The sequence below is a fragment of the Prionailurus bengalensis genome, chromosome D1 (genome assembly GCF_016509475.1).
Source record: "Prionailurus bengalensis isolate Pbe53 chromosome D1, Fcat_Pben_1.1_paternal_pri, whole genome shotgun sequence".
Classification (NCBI taxonomy): Eukaryota; Metazoa; Chordata; class Mammalia; order Carnivora; family Felidae; genus Prionailurus; species Prionailurus bengalensis.
Window position 1 is genome coordinate 97,480,370 of NC_057346.1, and position 18,458 is coordinate 97,498,827.

General features: G+C 58.8%; 1 protein-coding gene across 4 annotated transcripts in view; it reads left to right on the forward strand.

Moving 5' to 3' along the window:
- The window catches only part of CD82 (CD82 molecule), a 48,944-nt gene extending 30,839 nt beyond the window's left edge, over positions 1-18,105 (forward strand). For all 4 annotated transcript variants that reach the window (XM_043581013.1, XM_043581016.1, XM_043581015.1 and 1 more), the window contains 7 exons: positions 786-858; positions 5,531-5,655; positions 5,747-5,821; positions 13,961-14,062; positions 16,051-16,254; positions 16,771-16,854; positions 17,160-18,105. In XM_043581013.1, the coding sequence (XP_043436948.1) occupies positions 786-858; positions 5,531-5,655; positions 5,747-5,821; positions 13,961-14,062; positions 16,051-16,254; positions 16,771-16,854; positions 17,160-17,237 (741 nt within the window). In that variant the 3' untranslated portion in view covers positions 17,238-18,105. The remainder of the gene's footprint in view (positions 1-785; positions 859-5,530; positions 5,656-5,746; positions 5,822-13,960; positions 14,063-16,050; positions 16,255-16,770; positions 16,855-17,159) is intronic.
- The last annotated feature ends 353 nt before the right edge of the window (positions 18,106-18,458 follow it).

The window sequence follows — 18,458 nt, forward strand, 5'->3', positions numbered from 1 at the left end:
AAAGCCAGTAGGAGGGGCGCCTGGGTGGCTCAGTCCGCTGGTTTGAACTTCCATCTAGAGATTTCGGCTCAGGTCATGATCTCACGGGTTTGTGGGATTCAGCTGGGAGTCTGCTGACAGTGTGGAGCCTGTCTGAGATATTCTCTCTCTCTCTCTCTCTCTCTCTCTCTCTCTCTCTCTGCCCCTCCCCCACTCTCGTGTGGAGGCACGCTTTCTGTCTCTCAAAATAAGTAAGTTAACATTGAAAAAATAAAAGAAAATAAAGCCAGCGGGAATGGCTGTTCAGAAGGGTGCAGGAGTGGTTGCCACAGAGTAGGGGCCCCTTGGCCGGCCTTGGGGGGAGTCAGGAGGGCTCCTGTGGAAGCCGAGCTCCGAGGGGCAAGTGGCAAGTGGGCCTTGATGTTCAAGTCCGTACAGGGTTTTCCCCAGAGGTGGTTTGGGATGTTTGTGGCCCCTGAGATGGGCTGGGGGAGGGGGGGGGATGGCCCTGGGGAAGAGCCAGGAGGTAAAGCAGGAGGGCATCCCTGGGGGGAGGCTGATTGACTTGGTTTAACCACCCATGGGCCTGCGGTGGGGGAGACTGGAGGCAGGCCCTGCTGTCTGGATGGCTGGGGTGCACCGGGACTTGGGGTGCAGGGCCTGAGGCCACCCTGACATCCCTGGGCTGGGGCGGGGATGGAGGTGGTGTCCCCGCCCTTCCCCCCCGCCGTGTCCTCCTGGCCTGGCTGCAGGGGCAGCCCGCAGGGCCCTCAGAGGCCCCCATTGACTGCACCCTCTCTTTCCAGATCCTGGGCGCGGTGATCCTGGGTTTCGGGGTGTGGATCCTGGCCGACAGGAGCAGTTTCATCTCTGTGCTGCGTAAGGACCCCTCTGATCCCCCTGCCCGGCTGGCTCTGGAGTGGCGGTCCGGGGCAGCAGGCAGGGCCATCGCAGGAGGACTTGAGCCTCAAAGCGGGTCCCTTTTCCAGCTGCCCTCAGGGCCTGGCCCAAGTCCTGTGCTGAGCACTCTGCCCTGGGCCCCCTCTGCAGGGGTTTTCAGAAGGAATTTTCTCTCCCTCCCTAAACAAAGCTGCTGTTGTCTGGAGAACAGTGGGGGGTTGAGGGAGGCTTGCTCTCCCATTCCCGGCCCTTCCCTCAGCCCTGACCTTGAGAAAGCCTCTTATATTCTCCTTCCCTCCATTTGCCGGCTCAGCAAAATGTGGGCAACAGTCCCTCCCCAGTCAGTTTTGGTAGATGGAGGAAAGGCCGGGAAAGACGGATTGTCAGGATTTGGTGACGTGCCTACTATGTGCCTGGTGCCAGTCAGACTGTTGGGGCCTGTGGGCTGAGGAGGAAACCACCGGGCACAGCAATCGTTGTTTGTGTTCCTTATGCGCCAGGCAGGGGGCCAAACGTTTTACACATGACAATTGCCTTAGTCCCTCAAGAGCCCCGTGAGGTAGGGACTCTTCTGTTGCTGCCTTGCAAATGAAGAAAGGAGGCTCAGAGGAGTGATGTCCCTGGCTCAAGTTCACTTAGCTTCGAGTGACAGGTGTGAGATTCGAACCCCGAGAGCTTTGGTCCTGACCGCTGCCCATGGTAGGGGAACCACAGCAGGGAGGCCCCTTCTCTCACTGTTGAAGCAGGAGGAGAGAAGCCCAAGGCACAAGACCTTCCAGGTCTACACACACACACACACACACACACACACACACACAGCCTCCTCCAGGAAGCCTGCCAGGCTTGCTGCCCTGATCTCATGGCTGCCCTGAGGTGGAAGGGAGGCACGGCCGAGGGCCCCCGAGTAGCACTCCCATCAGTGAGTGCATCCTTGGCTCGCTTCCCTCCCAGCTGCTGCTGAGGCAGCAGGTTTGGACTCAGGCCCATGACAGCTGCTTGATTTGAATAAAGCGGAACCAGGCTAGGATGGGTGATGGAGAGGCCACACCTGTCACCGTGGCCCCAGGGGGCTAGGCCGCCTCTCAGACCTGAAAGGAAGCAAGGACGATCCCCCGTCCAGCCACATCCGATGTGGCCTGGGGCTGGTAGTCTGGCCTCTCCCTGAGGGGTTGCAGACTGTACCCCCATTCTGGGGCTAGGGTCTGCATTTCCCGCCCCGGCGGGGTGCCCACGCTCCCCGTGCCCACCCTCCATGGGCCCTGATGAGGCCCAGGCTCCCCACTTCCTGGCCGTGGCCTACACCCAGCAGGCACTACGCCATGGGGCAGAGTCTAAGGTCCGGCCCCTGCCCTCTGCACCTTGCCCCAGGCCCCAGGCTCCAGGAACCTCCTGCCACTTCTCCCGCCTCCTCGCATATCAGTTCTCAGACTCTGGAGCTGCCAGAATTTAGAGGTCCCCTAGGGGCACCTGGAATGTTTTCACAAATACAAGGGCCCCCAGGGATCTGACTCCATTGATGTGTGGGTGGGGGCCTGGAGTACTATGGTTTTGAAAAAGCTCCCCAGGTGCTTCCCCAGCCAGGGCTTGTAAACACTAACCTACCAGAGGAAAAAGACTTACTAAGAATCACACACAAAGTGAGGCTCAGAGCTGGGACCTGTGTCCCTGGCCTGCGTGACATAGCTCTTCCCTTACCTAACCGTGGGTGCACGGGGCGAGGCGTTACATCTTACAGTGGGGGAAACTGAGGCACAGGAAGGGGAAGTAACTTGTCCAAGGACACACAGCTAGGAGGCAGAGCTGGGATATGAACCAGGTGGCATGGGTCCTGAGCTCCCGGAGCCCCAAGCCCCTGTCCTGCAGGGTCCCACACATTCATGCCTTAATGAGAGGAAGCAAGTGCAGTGGTTAGGGGCACAGACTCTGGAGCTGGGCTGCCATGGTTTGAATCCTGTCTCTGCTGCTTACTTACTAGCTGGGTAATCCTGGGCAAGTTACCTCACCTCTCTGTGCCTCTTTATCTGGAAAATGGGGATAATAGAATATACTGCAAGGTTATGGTGAGAAATGCAGTGAGTCCATACATGAAAAGCATTTAGAACAGCTCCTGGTGAAAAGTAAACCCTACACAAGTGATTACATTTATAACAACATCTTTAAGAAGTAGGATTTCGTTCCATTTCACAGAGCAAGAAATAGAGGCCAGAGAACGGCTTGCCCAGGCTGAGCCCGTTAGCAGCAGAGCTGGGATTTGAGCCCCAGTCCCTTCCGGCCTGGGTCCCTTCCTACCTCACTGGTAGCTGCCAGGCCTGGTGAGACCAAGATGTTTCTGCTGTGCACAGTGGAGGGCCACCCCAGAATGTCCACTTGTCCCCTTCCTAAGTCCAGATGCTGAGACCAGGGCCAGCCTGAGACCGTGGGTGAGGTCAGGGACTGATGTCCACTAACTATTCTGAGAAACCGAGACCCCACATCTGGGCTAGCCTCCTGGAGGAGAACCTGAGTTGGGGTCTCAGCCCTGGGCACCTGGGTCGCCTGTTAGCCTCGCTGGGCTTCAAGGCTCGTAGGGACAAATCGGGATGTAAATCTACCCTCATCGGGCTGTTGTGGAAATTAAGCAGATGATTCGGATAAAGGGCCTTGTTCTGGCTGGCACACAGTGGATTCTAGGCAGTGCCAGTGTCTTTTTTCTGGGAGGTGTCCCTGGGAGGAACCCAAACCCGGGAAGCTTAGAGAAAGTGACACTTGACGGCCTCCCCCCTGCCTGTGCTGATTGCCGAGAGCCTAGAATGAAAACTGGTTCAGTGCCCGGAGCCCCCTACACTCACCACAGCAGGGGCACTGCCCACCTGCCTGGGGGCTTCTGTGAGGAACTGGGCGGAGGCAACCCAGCCCTGGCACCCCGAGAATGGGGTGGGCTGTCCAGGGCTTTTCCGGAGCTCCAGAACACTCTGTCTGTGACCAGGAAGTGGAACTGAATCAGGCCCTCCTATCCACCCACATTTCGGCTTTGTAGTTTTTTCTAAAGGGCACTAACACTCCCTCGGTGGCCAGGGTGGGGATCTCAGCTTCTCCGAGGTCCCCCAGAGAGCCGGCCAGTGTTCTCCCTGCTGACGGTCACTTGTGTCAGCCCTGGCCACGGCTGAGTCATTAGGAGAGCAGGTTAAACTTCCAGATTCCAGGTGGTCCCCAGGGAAGTCTGTTAGTTGTGATAGACCCAGGAACCCACACTAATACACTCCAGGCTGCCCACCAGGTTTCTGGAAACATCCTGTCCCGGCTGTCTCCCTGAGAGTGCGGGGGCTGTCGTGGGAGGAGTCCGCAGCCCCTGCCAATGGGAGGCGCGTGACGGCCTCGGGTAGAGCGCATCCCAGGCCGGCAGGCTGGAGGTGGGCAGGAGCTGTGCCCTGTTGTCGCGAGTGATGTGATGGGCTTCTTGGGAAGGAAGAGGGTCTTCTTTCCCTGAAGAGGGTCTCATGCCATCAGGCCCCTCTCGCTCTGCCTCACGCATATTACTGCCAGACTCACACCCTCGCCTTCTGTCTCTCCTTCAAATACGTCAGGCCCACTGCTTCCTCCTTGCTGTTCCCACGGCCTGGAATGCCTTCCCCTCAGGTCTTCACCAGGTCACTTCTCCATCCTGGTCTCAGCTCACATGTCAGCTGCTCAGACCGGCCTCCCCGACCCAGCCAACCCACTCCCTGCCCCGTGGTTCTCTACCTGAGCCGGCTTCCATGGCTTCTTGGCCTGCCCCCAAACCAGAGATCTGTACTGTTTTTTACCTATGGCCCCCCACGCCCCAGCCCACTGGAGGTCAGCTCCTCGGTGTCGGGACCTCATCAGTCTGTACCCCCAGCAGCCCAGCACAACGTCTGGCACGCGGCGGGCACCTGGGAGATTTGTTGGCCGAGTGAATGAACGAGCATCACGCCTACGTCAGCACGTGTGCCCCATGCGTCAGGGGAAAGAGCGTGGAATTGGGGGCGTGCAGCTTTCCACACCCCAGCTCGGCGCTTGCCCCTGGGCCTCTCCGAGCCTCTGTGAGGTGGCCGTGCCCCAGCCTACCAGGCAGGATGATGTCAGAGCTAGAGACGGTGTGCGTGAGGCTCTGGAGGGCAGTGAGTGGGCTGGAGAGGCTGGGGTTTATTATGACAGGGATAAGGAGGAAAGCAGGCCTTCAGTGTCTGTGGCCCCAGCAGAACCTGCCCGTCCGCGGTTCATTAACTCAGCAGGTATTCATTCAGGTAGCTCTTTGCTGCACTAGACAGTATTCGGGGAGCTGGGGGTTCAACGGGGACCAAAGTCCCTGCCCTCATCCGGCTCACCCCTTCACGGAGCCAGTAGGCCAGGAGCAGGATACATCAGTAAAACATAGTCTTTGCAATCCTAAGTGCCCAGGAGAGCATCAGAGCAGGGCTGGGGATTAGGACCGATGAGAGGGCGTGGACATCCAAGGGAGGCAGCTCCCAAAGCGGGGAGGGAGCGGGTCCTGGGGTGGGGGCTGACCCCAGCACTCTGACTCCAGGGTGGGGCGGTTAGGAGCGGGCCCAGACCTGCGGGCTTTGCTCCGGACTGACGGACTGACGGTGGTGCGCTTCAAGAGGGTGAGCCGCCCCCGGGCTGCACTCAACGCCCCTCTTTCCATCCCCAGAGACCTCCTCCAGCTCGCTCAAGGTGGGGGCCTCCGTCTTCATCGGCGTGGGGGCTGTCACCATGTTCATGGGCTTCCTGGGCTGCATCGGTGCCATCAAGGAGGTCCGCTGCCTGCTGGGGCTGGTGAGTGCGGCTGGCCCGCCGAGGGGGGCGCAGTGGGGGGGGCACCTGGTAGCGGTGCCCGGCTGACTCCGTGCTGCTCTGTGTCCCCCAGTACTTTGCCTTCCTCCTCCTGATCCTCATCGCTCAGGTGACCGCTGGAGCCCTCTTCTACTTCAACATGGGCCAGGTAAGCAGCCTCCCGGGTCCCCGCTGGGCGGGGATGGGCCCCGGGGGTGGGCGAGAGACAGGGGCCCTCTGAGTTGTCCCAGACTAACCCAGGAGGTGCCTGGCAGCCTCTCAGCCCTCCGGTCCCTGCGATCTCCCGTCTCGGGCAGAGTTGCTGCAGGGCCTGAACGCGGCAGCTGTGCCCCAGCACTTTGTAGCTGTGGGGCGGTGGGCGAGCCGCTTGCCCCTGTGCCCGTCTCGCCTTCCGCAAACTGGGGAACTAAGGACGATAATACATTCAACTCCCAAGGTTCTGGTGAGCAATCAGTGAGATTACTCTGGTAAAACCCGGCCCAGCGCTTGGCATGGTTGTCCTTGTTCTTAGTCAGGCACCTCAGCAGGTACTAGGTCATGCCATGAGGCCCAGGCAGGGGACTGTCAGCAAAAACATTTGTGTCACAGGGAAGGCACTCAGCTTTAAGGAATAGAAAAGCAGGCTTACTGTGGCTCAAACCCGAAAGACGTCTGCCATCGACGTAACCAGAAGCCGGGTTTGGAGTCTCAAAGACCGTGCGTGCCACTCACTATGTGACAGCACTCACCTCACGGTCACAAGACGGCTGCCACAGCACCAGGCACAACATCTGTGTTGCTGCAGCCAGAAGAAAGGGAAAGGGACAAAGGCAAAGTAAGTGCTCCCACAGCCTTCCCCAGATGGGGTCGCAAAGGCACCCCTGGCTTTAAGGGGTCTTCAAAGACAGGCACAAAGGAGAAGGGAGCCGGGAATAGCTGTGGGGTGGGCCAGTCGATTGTGACGGTCAAAGTTACCGGTTATGGAGCGCCTATTATGTGCACATGGTATGTTCTAGAAGCTTCTCCCACATGGTCTTGTTCTGTGGCATCTGTGCACTGTGTTATGTTGGCAGACGGGGAGGCAGGTGTTGAGAGGGGTGGGTGTGGCCAGAGCAACAATAATAGTAACTAGAATCACCAGCATCCCTGCGGTTGGTTCAGCACATACCATATAGTGAGTACAAGGCCGGCCACTTGACTTTCATTCTTTGATCCTCACCATGCCCTCCCTCTCAGGGTAGCGTGTGAATCCCCGTCCTACGGGTGCAGGGCGAGGGCACCCAGCCAGCCCGTGGCCGGGCCAGGCGAGGGCACAGACTCCCGGACTCTCAGCCAGAGCTCGCCCCAGACCCACTGCACGTGGCCTGTGACCCAGCTGACCCTGGGGGCCCTGCCTTCCTCCAGCATTACAGTTCTTGTCCACCAATGGGGGAGGCAGAGCTGGTGGCTAGCGGGCCCCCACCTGTTACCACTTGAAGGTCAGGTTGCCTCAAATCACTCTTACAAGGAAGGTGAGAGAGCATTCACCCATCATCAGCCACTGACACCGAACAGAGCCTAGAACAGGTCCGGTACTGGCTGCTGCACGCACACGACAGTCACTGTGCTTTCCCCACTACAAGGCCTAGGAGATCGTGGGCATGGTACCCTCGTTTTGAGACATGGGAGCACAGAAATTAAGCAGTGTGACCAAAGGTCACACGGCTAGTAAGTGGCAGAGCCAGGATTTGAACCCAGGCAGGTCGCTTTCTGGGTTCATATTGGTGAAATTTGCTTTGCCGTGGTCCCTACCTGAGTCTGCCTTACTTATTTATAAATCACACCCAGCCTGTTTCTCCGGAGATTTAGAGCTGAATTCCAACACAGGCACAGGGTCACTAAAATCAAGAAGAGAGATGGGAAGAGGAAAACCAGTGTCCCTGAAGCCAGGGGACGAGATGCTCATGGTAGCTGAGGGCTAACTTGAATGCTGAGCTTCCTGGCAGCCAAGGCAAAAGGGGAAATAGTGGTTTCGGTAAATGAAAGGAAGTTCGCTTGGCGATCAGACAGGAAGGCAGTGTTTAAGGGAGGGAAACTCTTTCCAGTGAAAGCTCGTGAGACCCGGTCTTCATTTCAGCCCTCTTGGCACCCAGGGCTTCTCTGAGACCCAGTCCGTGGTACCTTATAATCAGGGTGAATAAAAACAGGGCCCCAGTGAGTTCCTATGATTCAGAAGCTGGTCGACTCTATAAGGTTTTTGAGCGGTCCCTTTCTCATCCTCTGTGTGTTTCCCCATCTACGTTAATAAAGATGGCACCCATGTACCGTCATCTATCGAATGACAAGCACATGCCAGGAGCTGAGTACTTGGTACTTGGTACTTGGTTCAGTTGTACAAGCATTTTCCAATTGAAGAAACTGAGGCTGAGAAAAGCAAAATGACTTTTAGACACAGCCACACATAACTCGGATGCGTCAGAGTGGAGAATTCCATCCCGATCCCTCTGACCCAAGGCCCATGCCTCCCGCTACAGTAGGCTGCCTCCCTGTGGGCGGGTATAATCTCTGCTTGGCCAGTGACCAGGAGCTATGCCTCAGAGGCGTCCCACAGCCCCAGAGCAAGGCCTGTTTGGAGAATCGGGACTCCCGACTCCAGTCCAGACTGTCACACCCCTCTGCCTCCTGCTTACCGCACCCCACCCCCCTCAGGCTCCACATCTCATGCCTCCGGGTCCCAGCCTGCCTCAGCTTGACCCCCCCTCTTCTCCTGGAAGGCAGAGGGATGTTTCCTGGCTCTGCTGGGGAAGTTCTGGCACCACTCTATCACCCCGAGTTGGAACGAATGATTTATTTTTTCTTTCCCAGCACATTGTAAATCCCGGTGGAAGACTAAACATGCCCTTGATGATGTTTATTCCTGCAGATGAGGTCCAGCTGGGGAGGTGAGCCTTGCTGAGCCTGAAGGGAAGAGGCCTTTTAAAAGCAAGGGCCCATCCTTCCCCTCACTCTCCAGGCCTCCCGGGCAGGTGGGAAGGACGAGCCACCGGGCCCCCCCTGAAGAGGTCTCCGGGGATGCCATTTGTCCTTCCTGCCCCAAGTTCTCAGCAGCCACTGTCCCCAGGGGAGCGACCGGGAGGCTGGGAGCCTTGGGCAAGACACGTGGCCTCTCAGGCCCTGGGTTACCGCATCTGTAAATCGAGGGGAAGCCTGCTGGGCCCCCACTCCCAGGGCTGAAGCGAGCACACGCTGCAACACGTGTATAAAATAGGATAGGGTGGGGGCCAAGGCCTCAAGTCCACAACCTAACTGCCTGGGTGGTGATGCCTGCTCTGAGGCCCCCCCCCGGCAAGTGACTCCGCCCACCTCCTTATGCCTCACTCGCCTTGCAGGTCAACCAGCTGTAACCGTGCGTGTCCACCAACCCCCCCCCCCCCTTATCTGCAATCCTGAAACCCAAGAACCACTTTGAAAGGCAAAAAATGCCACTTGCAGCCCATTTGGTGGCAAAATCAAACCTAAGCAGAAGCAAGGCTATTTGTGGCCTCTGTTTACCCCCCCCATTTAGGAGTCCCTCGGGAATTATGAATGGGAGAGACCGCGGGGTGTGGCACAAACCCCAGTCCCTTTCTAAAAGTGGAACCTCCCTCGGTGCCAGGGCACGCTGGCCCCAAGGGCCACCTCAGAGCACTCTGCTGAGGATGAAGACTGTCGCCGCGTGGGAAGGGCATAGCGTGGTGCCCGCCCAGAGCAGACATCTGCTGGCTCCGTTGCAAGGGTCTACCGCGATTGTCACCGTCATTAACTTCACTGATGCTTAGTAAGGGCTCAGTAAATGGTGGCCGTACCTGTTGCCATTGGTGGAACCTGAGTATTAGCAAGAGCTGTGGGCACCGGGATTTGGGAGTGAAGATTTCCTCTGGCTGTTTCCTCATCTGACTATCCAGCCTATTTAGTGGACACAGCCCAGGTCTGGGCTCCAGAGGCCCTGTGTTCTGGGGTGGGCTCGGACGATTTACCCGGCCTCTCTGAGTCTCAGCTGTGGTCTGGGGCCATTCCCAGCTCTGACACTCTGGGATCCTGACTTGTTCTCCGCAGGCAGTGGAGAGTGGGAGAGGGTCAGGAGGAAGGACGTGAACATACTGTTTGCCAGGATGTCGGGCACTGGCCTTGGCGTGCTTAAGCAGGCCATACTGCTAACCTGCCCACAACCTGCACGGGGGAGGCCACCGGGGCTTCGGTGGGTTCCACCGGGGGCTTGAACAGAAGGCCTAGGGGCTGAGGGCTTGCGTGGGCTGAGTGGGAGCTGCGGGGTAGAGGTGGTGACAGTGGCCGGGCCACACTGCTGGATGCTCCCCCGGGAGGCTGGTCAGGAGAACTGTGATGCCCTTCCCCCACCTCCTCTTTCCCACCTAGGAAGCTCAGAAGAGCCAGTGCGCCCACACCCTAACGTACAGGTGGTAAGACGGGTTCCTTGAGGACAATGCAGTTCTGTGAGATGCCTGCTCACTGTGCTGGAAACTTCCTGGTCCACCGGGCTGGATTTCTACCGGCCCTGGGTGTGGGCAGCTGGAGCCAGGACAGAGAGAGGTGGCCTTTCCCTTCCCTCTCGGGAAAGGGAAGAAGGCGTCCAAGCTGCCCTTCTGGAAGGGAATCATGGAGAGAGTGGGATGGAGACTGGCATACCTGTCAGGTGCTGGGGCCTGTGTGGTTCCATGGCAGCGGAGGGCAGTGCCTGACTCAGACTCTGCCCGAAGGAACTACGGGAGCCTGGGGAGTTCTGGGCTAGCTGCTTGTGTAGACTGTGGCTGGCTTTCAGGAAAGACGGAGGCGGTGGGGACTAGGAACAAACAGGCTTCCCCCTCTGAGTTCACCATTGCAAAGGGCCCGCGTTTCCTATCGGGATCCCAGGATGATGCCTCAGATCTGCTGTATCTGCAGGCTTTTTTGTTTTTTCATTTTCTTTAGTTTTTATTTTTGAGAGAGAGAGAGAGAGAGGTAGACACAGAATCCAAAGCAGGCTCCAGGCTCCGAGCTCTCTGCACAGAGCCCGACGCGGGCCTCGAGCTCAAGGAACATGAGATCGTGATCTGAGCCAAAGTCGGATGCTCAACCGACTGAGCCACCCAGACGCCCCAAAGTTCTTACTCATTTTGAAGCAAGGGGCCCCGCATTTTCGTTTTGCACTGGGCTCTGATTACACGGCCGGCACAGATAGTTCCACAACCCAAACTGGCCGGAGCTGGCCGGAGGCTCGGCTGGATCCCAGGACTCTGTCCCTCTCCATCCCTCGCTCCTGGTCTCCTCCATCGGCTCCCTTCTCAGGCAGGCCGTCCCCAGGGGAGCCTGAGGTGGCCGCCAGCAACATAGGCCCTCATTCCGCCAGACTCGTGGAAAGAGAAGGTCCCCCCCGGGTAACGAGCCCGTTCGTTCTTGAACCACTCACTCTACTCAGGGTGTGGCCGCTTGGGACTTGCCCGCGTCAGCGGGGGGAGGGACAGAGCTTCCCAGCCCCGTGGACGTATTGAGGGGTGGTTACCCCTGAGGAAAGCAAGTAACCGTTTCGAGAAGGGAGAATCCAGTGCAGAGCGGACAAGTTGCGGAGGCAGGGGCGCGGTGAGATAGTGGGCATCTTCCCGCTCCCCCTCCCTGTTCCATCGCGTCCCAGGAGAACTACCTGGTTGCCAAGGTGACCTCCCTGAGCTCCCAACAGGGCTTCCTGGGCCTCAGGACCCCCAGGCATCCGCTCCGGGCTGAACCAGCCCCACGCCCTGGCCCCTAAGGCCCGGCTATGTCCTTCAGCTACCTTCTGGGCTGCAGGACGGTGTGGTGTTTCCATGGAAACCACCCAGCCTCGATGGAAACCACCCAGCTTCCATCACTTTCTCATTTCAGAGGGACTGAAATAGGGAAGTCCGGGCTGCTGTGGCAACCACGCTGGGGAATAAATAGAGTCTAGGTCGCTGGGGCAGGCAGGTGGGACAGCCGTGGGAGAGGCAGCCCGCCATGCAAATGCCTCTGGGGACCCCCCTGCTTGCCACGCCTCGCCTCGGGGATCCTCTGCCCACTGGGGAGAAGAGGTGGAGAACAGACGGTCAGGGCCCAAAGGCCCGAGACCCGCAGGCAGCCGGCCCCAGCTGTGTGACAGGGGCCGGCCACTCAGCTTCTCTGGGCCCTCCTTGACACGGCCCTGACCTACTGCAGGGTCTGGCCATGCGTTTTAAGTGCTGGCAGGGCTTAATGGGTGAACACTTAGGCTGGGAATCAGACAAGTCTGGGTCTAAATCCCAGCAGCTCTTCACGTGTTGACTGCGTGAGCCCAGCCAAGTTATTTAATCTTTCTGGGCCTCGCCTTCCGCACCTCCGAAAACGAGGGACCGGTCTGCCCTGAGGATTAAAATGAATCAATGCCCTCAAAGTGCTTAGCACAGTGCTGGTGCAGGGCACGCACTTGATAAAAGCTAGCCACTGTTGTTGTTGTGATTAGTACCAACAGGAAAGCTTTGCAAATCTGTGAAGCTCGCCGGGGGCCGGTGGGGGGGGGGAGTAAACTAAAAAGTACCATGCTGGGAGTTGTGTCAAGAGGGAGAGGGGCAGAGAGCCCTCCTGGGGAGGGGGCTAGTGTCCTAGGGTTAGTGAGGGGGGCAGGGAGCCATCCTGGGGAGGGGCTAGGGTCCCAGGGTTGCGGAGGTGGGGGGCAGAGATCCGTCCTGGGGAGGAGGCTAGTCTCCCAGGGTTGGAGGGGGGGTGGGCAGGAAACCGGGAGCTAGGGCTGTGGGTCCATCCGGAGGATGTGGGTTCTCTGAGCGCTATGTGAGAGCCTCCTGTGGGGTTCTCGCGGAAACTCACTCACTGCACTATGAGCTGGGCTCTGAAAACCCCTGACTGGAAGTACCTGTCCCATATCCTAATCCTTTCCCCAGAACCCAGGGGCACGTTTGCGGCCGTCCCCTTGGCGCCCTGGCCCCTCGCCCTGGGGTTCTGTGGTGACAGCAGGAGGCTGTGACCAGCCTCTTCATGCTGATGTGCCAGGAAGGCCCCGGAACAAAGTCCACGGGAGAGGCCAGGCGGGGCCAGGCTGGGGCTGGCTCTTGCCCCCTTCCCCCCCCCCCACTCCTACCTGGAGTTGGGGCCCTCCCTGTTCTCAGTTCTCAAAGCCGGTTTCGGGTTTGCCTCCCTTTGCACAGCTGACTTGTTCCTGAAAAGCTGCCGAATTGCGAGCCTCTGTTTGGAGCTCCGCTGAAGGGCCTTTGGGGTTGAACCGTTTGTCCCCTGCACCCCTTCTCTGCCTTCTCTGCGAATCGCCGTTTTCTTGGTGGGGTTCAGGTGCCTCGCTCCGTCACCGAGGGACCCCAAATTCCCAAGCACGGAGGGGGATCAGGACGGTCAGGATCTGGATCTTGTGGGGCCTTGGCAGGCACGAGGATTAGTTAGTTGGGAGAGTGTGAGTACCAGCCTTGTGTGAGGCGTGTCACAGAGTACACGCCCATTCGCTATTCAGGCACACCACTCCTACTCCGGCCAGGCTTCAGCAGGTACAGCCCTTGCTCCCATGGAGCTGACATCCCAGTGAAGGGGAGAGATAATAAATCCTGAAAACAAATGAGCACGGGACGACAGCACTAGGAAGGAAAACACAGCCTGCCTGCCTGCCCTTGCAGGTCGAGGAGGGCCTGGGAGGGGTGGGTGGAGGGGATAGAGAAGGGATGTGTTCTATAGGGTGATCTAGGAAGACCTTTCTGAAGAGGTGGCATTGAAGCAGAGCCCTGGAGGAGGTGGAGGAGTGAGCCTTGTTAATATTTGGGAGAAGGGGAAAAACAGCTGGTGGGAATAATAAGTGCAAAGGCCCTGGGGCAGGAGCGCGCCTGGCAGGAAGACAGCAAGGAGACCTGTGTAATCGAAGCAGAAGCAGTGAGAGCAGAAGAAAGGGGGTTTGGGAGGAGCAGGGGCCGAACAACGTAGGGCCTTGTGGGCCACTGAGGGGATGATGCTGGAGTTCTTCCCGAGAGGGCCAGGGGGCCACTGGAGGGTTTGCAGCAGTGACATGGAAAGATGCACATTGAAAGGGTCCTGCAGCCACTGACTGCTGAATAGAGCATAGGGTGGGAGTGGCTGGCCCTGACCGCTCCGGGCTTAGTGTGGCGGCCAGCAGGCGGTTGGCACCCTGGAAGTACCAGGAAAGTAGTTGGAATGGACAGTGAAATGCCTTCAAGCCAAGAGCGTGTCCCTAGAGTTGGGGTGGGTGAGGAGAGAGGCCTTCTGAGTAGATGTGACCACAGGTGGCGCACGGGTTTCAGGAAATCTGCCCTTGATCTTGTTCTCCGCTCTGCAGCTAAAGGAGGAGATGGGCAACGTCGTGACCAAGCTCATTCAGAACTACAAGGATGGTCACGAGGACAGGCTGCAGGAGGCCTGGGACTACGTGCAGGCTCAGGTGAGGCGGGGGTGGCAGGGACAGGGCGGCGTGAGGGTCCCGGCCTGTGTGGGTCTGGGTCTGGGTGTCCGTGTCCCTGACAGAACGTGCCAGTGACCGTGTCTGTGCGTGCATATCTGTTGGGGGCAAGGGGGTCCCTGAGGCGTCCCCTTCCCTGGCGCCCCAGCCACCACAGTCCCTCGCTCAGGGGGCCCAGGGTCCTGGGGGCTGCCCGAGGCTCGCAGCGCTCCGGTCTGGGGTCAGGAAGAAGGCCCTCGTGTCACGCCAGGCTGGGGAGTGTCGGGAGTCCGTCCTGGGGGCTGAGGAACCGTGTGCCAAGGCTGATATGCTCACACGAGTCTGAGTGGAGGCTACCTCTGGGAGGGTATTGTCAGGACAGGTGCCGTGGGAACCTTCTGGGGTGAGAGGAAGGTTCTATCCAAATCCTGATGCAACTGGCAGTTAATGCCAGTATGTGTGTGTGAACATCAAGCTGTTTGTGCCAGTGTTTGGGTATTCCACCTCAGTTACAGAGAGAGAGATCCACTGACTGACTGAATGAATGAATGAATGGCTGAATGAATGAATGACTGAATGAATGAATGAATGACTGAATGAATGAATGAATGAATGCCTGAATGAATGGCTGAATGAATGGCTGAATGAATGAATGAATGGCTGAATGAATGAGTGAGTGACTTGCACTCTGTGTTCCCAGTCTGCCCTGGTGGTGAACCATTCACCACACCCACAAATGGACCCCAGTGATGGTGAGGATCAGATGGGGCGAGTTCGGGGGATGGGGGGGCTGTGTCAGCTGGAAGGCTCGGTGCGCGCAGGAAGATGTTTTCGTCACACGCTCCGTGTGACCCGCCATTGCTGAGATTAGAAGGAGGCTGCTGTCCCAAGATGAGCACGTACACCTTCAAGGAGTCTGGGGCAGAGCTGGGTCCCTCGAGGGATGGCGTGCACCCTACCGTGGGAGGTAGCTGACTGGTTGGGGGGTTCCCGAGGCAGACAAGGCCTCTAGATCATTCTGTCAGACGCTGCTTGGAACTGGGGCTAAGAAAGCTGACTGAGTCGGGCTCCAGGGGGCTGGAATACCAACTCTGACACTTCCTGAGCCTCAGTTTCCTCGTCTGTAAAATGGGGCTGTTGATCCATGCCCTTGTGAGATGTTTCTGAAGCCCACGGCCCTTACGCACCACCTGAGTGGGGAGGTTTTATTGCTCCTGCACAACCACTGAGACGTGGGCTGGTGGTGGCTGGAGACAGATCCTGGCACCAGTCAGGGTAGGAGGCTCTGCCTGGTGTGGTGGAAGGGCCCAGGACACCTGTCTGCTTTTGCTGAGCGTGTGAGGGCCTGGGGGTGCCCCTCAGAGGCCTCAGCCTCCCTGCCAGAGGAGGCAGCCAAGTTCCAGAGCAGATGAAGCCGGGAGGAACTACTGCCTGCAGCCCGGGGAGCCTGAGCGTGCTTGGCTCGCCCCCTGCTGGCCACCGGGCTGCTCGTCAGGCACCTGCCACCCTGAGATGGGAGGGAAGCAGGCGGGGGCACAGACCACACGCCTGAGCCACAAAGACCACAAAGTTGAGCCGCTGGTCGGTGGCAGAGCTGGGATTCGAACCCGGTAGCCTGACTCTAGACACCCCCCCCACTCTTCAACTATGTGCCGTTCACCTTTCTTGTGTCCTATACGACTACGTTCTGTCTTTCAACTTGAACGTCCCTCCTGTTCTCCTTTATTATTTTTACTGCTCCCAATTTATTTTTCCTCCTGTTTTAATATTTATGGTATGTGTTTCCTGAAAGCCCCTTTAAATTCCCCGTGGCTCACAGAAGCCAAAGTGAAACCTGAACTCTGATCCTGGCGATTTAGGCAGGACCTGGGGGTGGGGGGGGCAGTACCTGAAAGCGGCAGATCCGAGCCTCCGTCCTGGGAGACCCCACCCCGGCCAGGAGGGCGGCCTGCCTGAGGGCCGGGGCCACAAGCGGCTGGTCTCCCCGGCAGGTGAAGTGCTGTGGCTGGGTCAGCTTCTACAACTGGACGGACAACGCTGAGCTCATGAACCACACCGGTGTCACCTACCCCTGTTCCTGTGAGGACCAGGAGGGGGATGACAGCTTCCCTGTGAAGACGGGCTTCTGCGAGGCCCCTGACGGCAACAGGACCGAGAGCGGGAACAACCCTGAGCTCTGGCCCGTGTACCGTGAGGTGCGTGCAAGGTGGAGCTGGGGCTGGGCCTGGGGCACTCGTGGGTTCGGGCACAGGCCAGTCAGGCTTGCCTGGGCTACTCCTTCCTGCCTCCCCTCCTTCCTTCCCGCCTTCCTTCCTTCTTCCCTCCCTCCCTCCCTCCCTCCTTTCCTCCTTCCTTCCTTCCTCCCTCTCTCCCTCCTTTCCTCCTCCCTCCTTCCCTCCCTCCCACCTAACCTTCTTCTTTCCTTCTCCTTTCCTCCTAGCCTTCCTCCCTTCCTTCCCTTCCTTCCTCCCTCCCTCCTTCCTTCCTCCCTCTCTCCTTCCCCCCTTCCTTCCCTTAGCTGTTCCTGCCCTTGATTCATCTGTTTGCTTGTCATTTGTACCTGCCTCTACATATTCGTTAATTTATCCATTCAAGGAGCACACTCCCCTCTCTGCAGGCCCTCTGCGCTGGGGGCGGGCCCTCCTGGTGATTGTGCATGGAGGGGGGAGGCGGCTGGGCGTGGGTGACATGGCTGTGTTCTCCCCTTGCAGGGCTGCATGAAGAAGGTGCAGGTGTGGCTGCAGGAGAACATGGGCATCATCCTAGGCGTGTGTGTGGGCGTGGCTGTCACTGAGGTCGGAATCCTTTCCCCCCACCCAACCCCCCCCCCCAGCCATATCCCATTGTCCTTGCACTGCTGAGGCCCCCTGGAGGCTGAGGCCCATCAGCTTCTAGAGGCCCTGCAGCAGGCCTGGCCTGACCACTGCCCCTCCCTGAGCCCCTCTGCCGCTGGAATCACAGGCTGGGCACGAGGCTTTCGTTGTGGGTCTGCTTAATCCTGTGCAAACCCCGTGACCCTCGCTGACCCGGACAGTGAGATGCCGCTCCGGGGACCTGGGTGGCCCTGACTCCCTCTGACTCTTGCCCTCTCCCCCAACAGCTCCTGGGGATGCTCCTGTCCATCTGCCTGTGCCGGCACATCCATTCCGAAGACTACAGCAAGGTCCCCAAGTACTGAGGCAGCTGCCGCCCCCACCTCCCTGTCCATCCCCCAGCCTCATGGCTTCTCGGGGTCTCCCTGGCTCTCCTCCAGGCTCACCTCCCACCTCCCTCCCCCACACCCATCCTGTGCCGGCTGGAAGCAGGGGGCTTTCTGGAGCCTGGACCCCTCTCCCTACCTTTCTGCCTCCAGACTTGAGCCCCGGGTGCTCTGTGGATCCTCAGCTTACCGCCAGGGTTCTCTTAGCAATCCAGAGAAAACGCTCCCCGCAGCGTCCCTGCACAGGCGGACTGGGTTTCTACCTGCCTTGGGAGCTGTATATATTGGATGGCAAAGTGTATTGAAAATTGAGGGTCAGGGTGGGGGTGGGGGGTGGATCAGGCACCCTGGGCTGTCAGGGGATGCCCACTGCGTGGGTAAACTTTTTTTCCACGATAACGCTTCTGTCTTTGGTTTTCACATTTTCATTGAGGGCAGTGGGAGAGGGCGGGCTTCGCCTGACCATAGGAGCAGCAACCCTTCCCCGGGCGGCCCCAGCCCTGCCCTGGCAGCTCAGCTCAGCCTAGGCCGTGCCGTGAGCTGGCAGAAGAGCCCCCTAGACAAGGGAGTCTGGACTGGCCCCGGGCTGCTTAGGGAATCCGAAGGGCGAACCCTTGGGGCATGACACAGAGCTGACCCTGCATTCACCAGGATCCCGCGCTATCCAGGGACGGGGGGAAGGATGCTTTCCCCTGGGAGAAGCTAGGCTGGCCTGTCGTCTGCCCCCTAGGGAATGGGTGGGTGAGGCTGTGCCTTGTGAAGGGGTGGGGAGAGGCTCTGTGCGTAGCTCTGTAAAACATGTTCGAGGTTTGACAACTAACTATTAAAGAGGATTTGTAACAATCCAGTTGGCTGCGTGGAGATACTGCTTCTGAAGTCAGGAGGACCGATGGAGAAGAGGCCGGCGGCGTCTGAAGCGGGGCACCGAGGGCCGTGACTGGGAGGTGTTTCCACTGGGCCCACCAGGTGGCGCTGCTGTCCCAGCCAAGGAGCCCGGCGGAGCCCGAAGTTGTTCCTTCTTCCATGGCTACGTCCAGGCACCCCACCAGCCCCGGGCTGGTGAGCCTTTCATACCAGCGGGAGCACTGGTGAAAATGCAGATTCCAGGGCCCGGGGGTTCTGATGCAGCAGATCTGGGTTGGAAAAGAATCTGCATTTTTAGCAGCCCGCCAGTGATTCCTGATTCATGTTGCTTTAGAT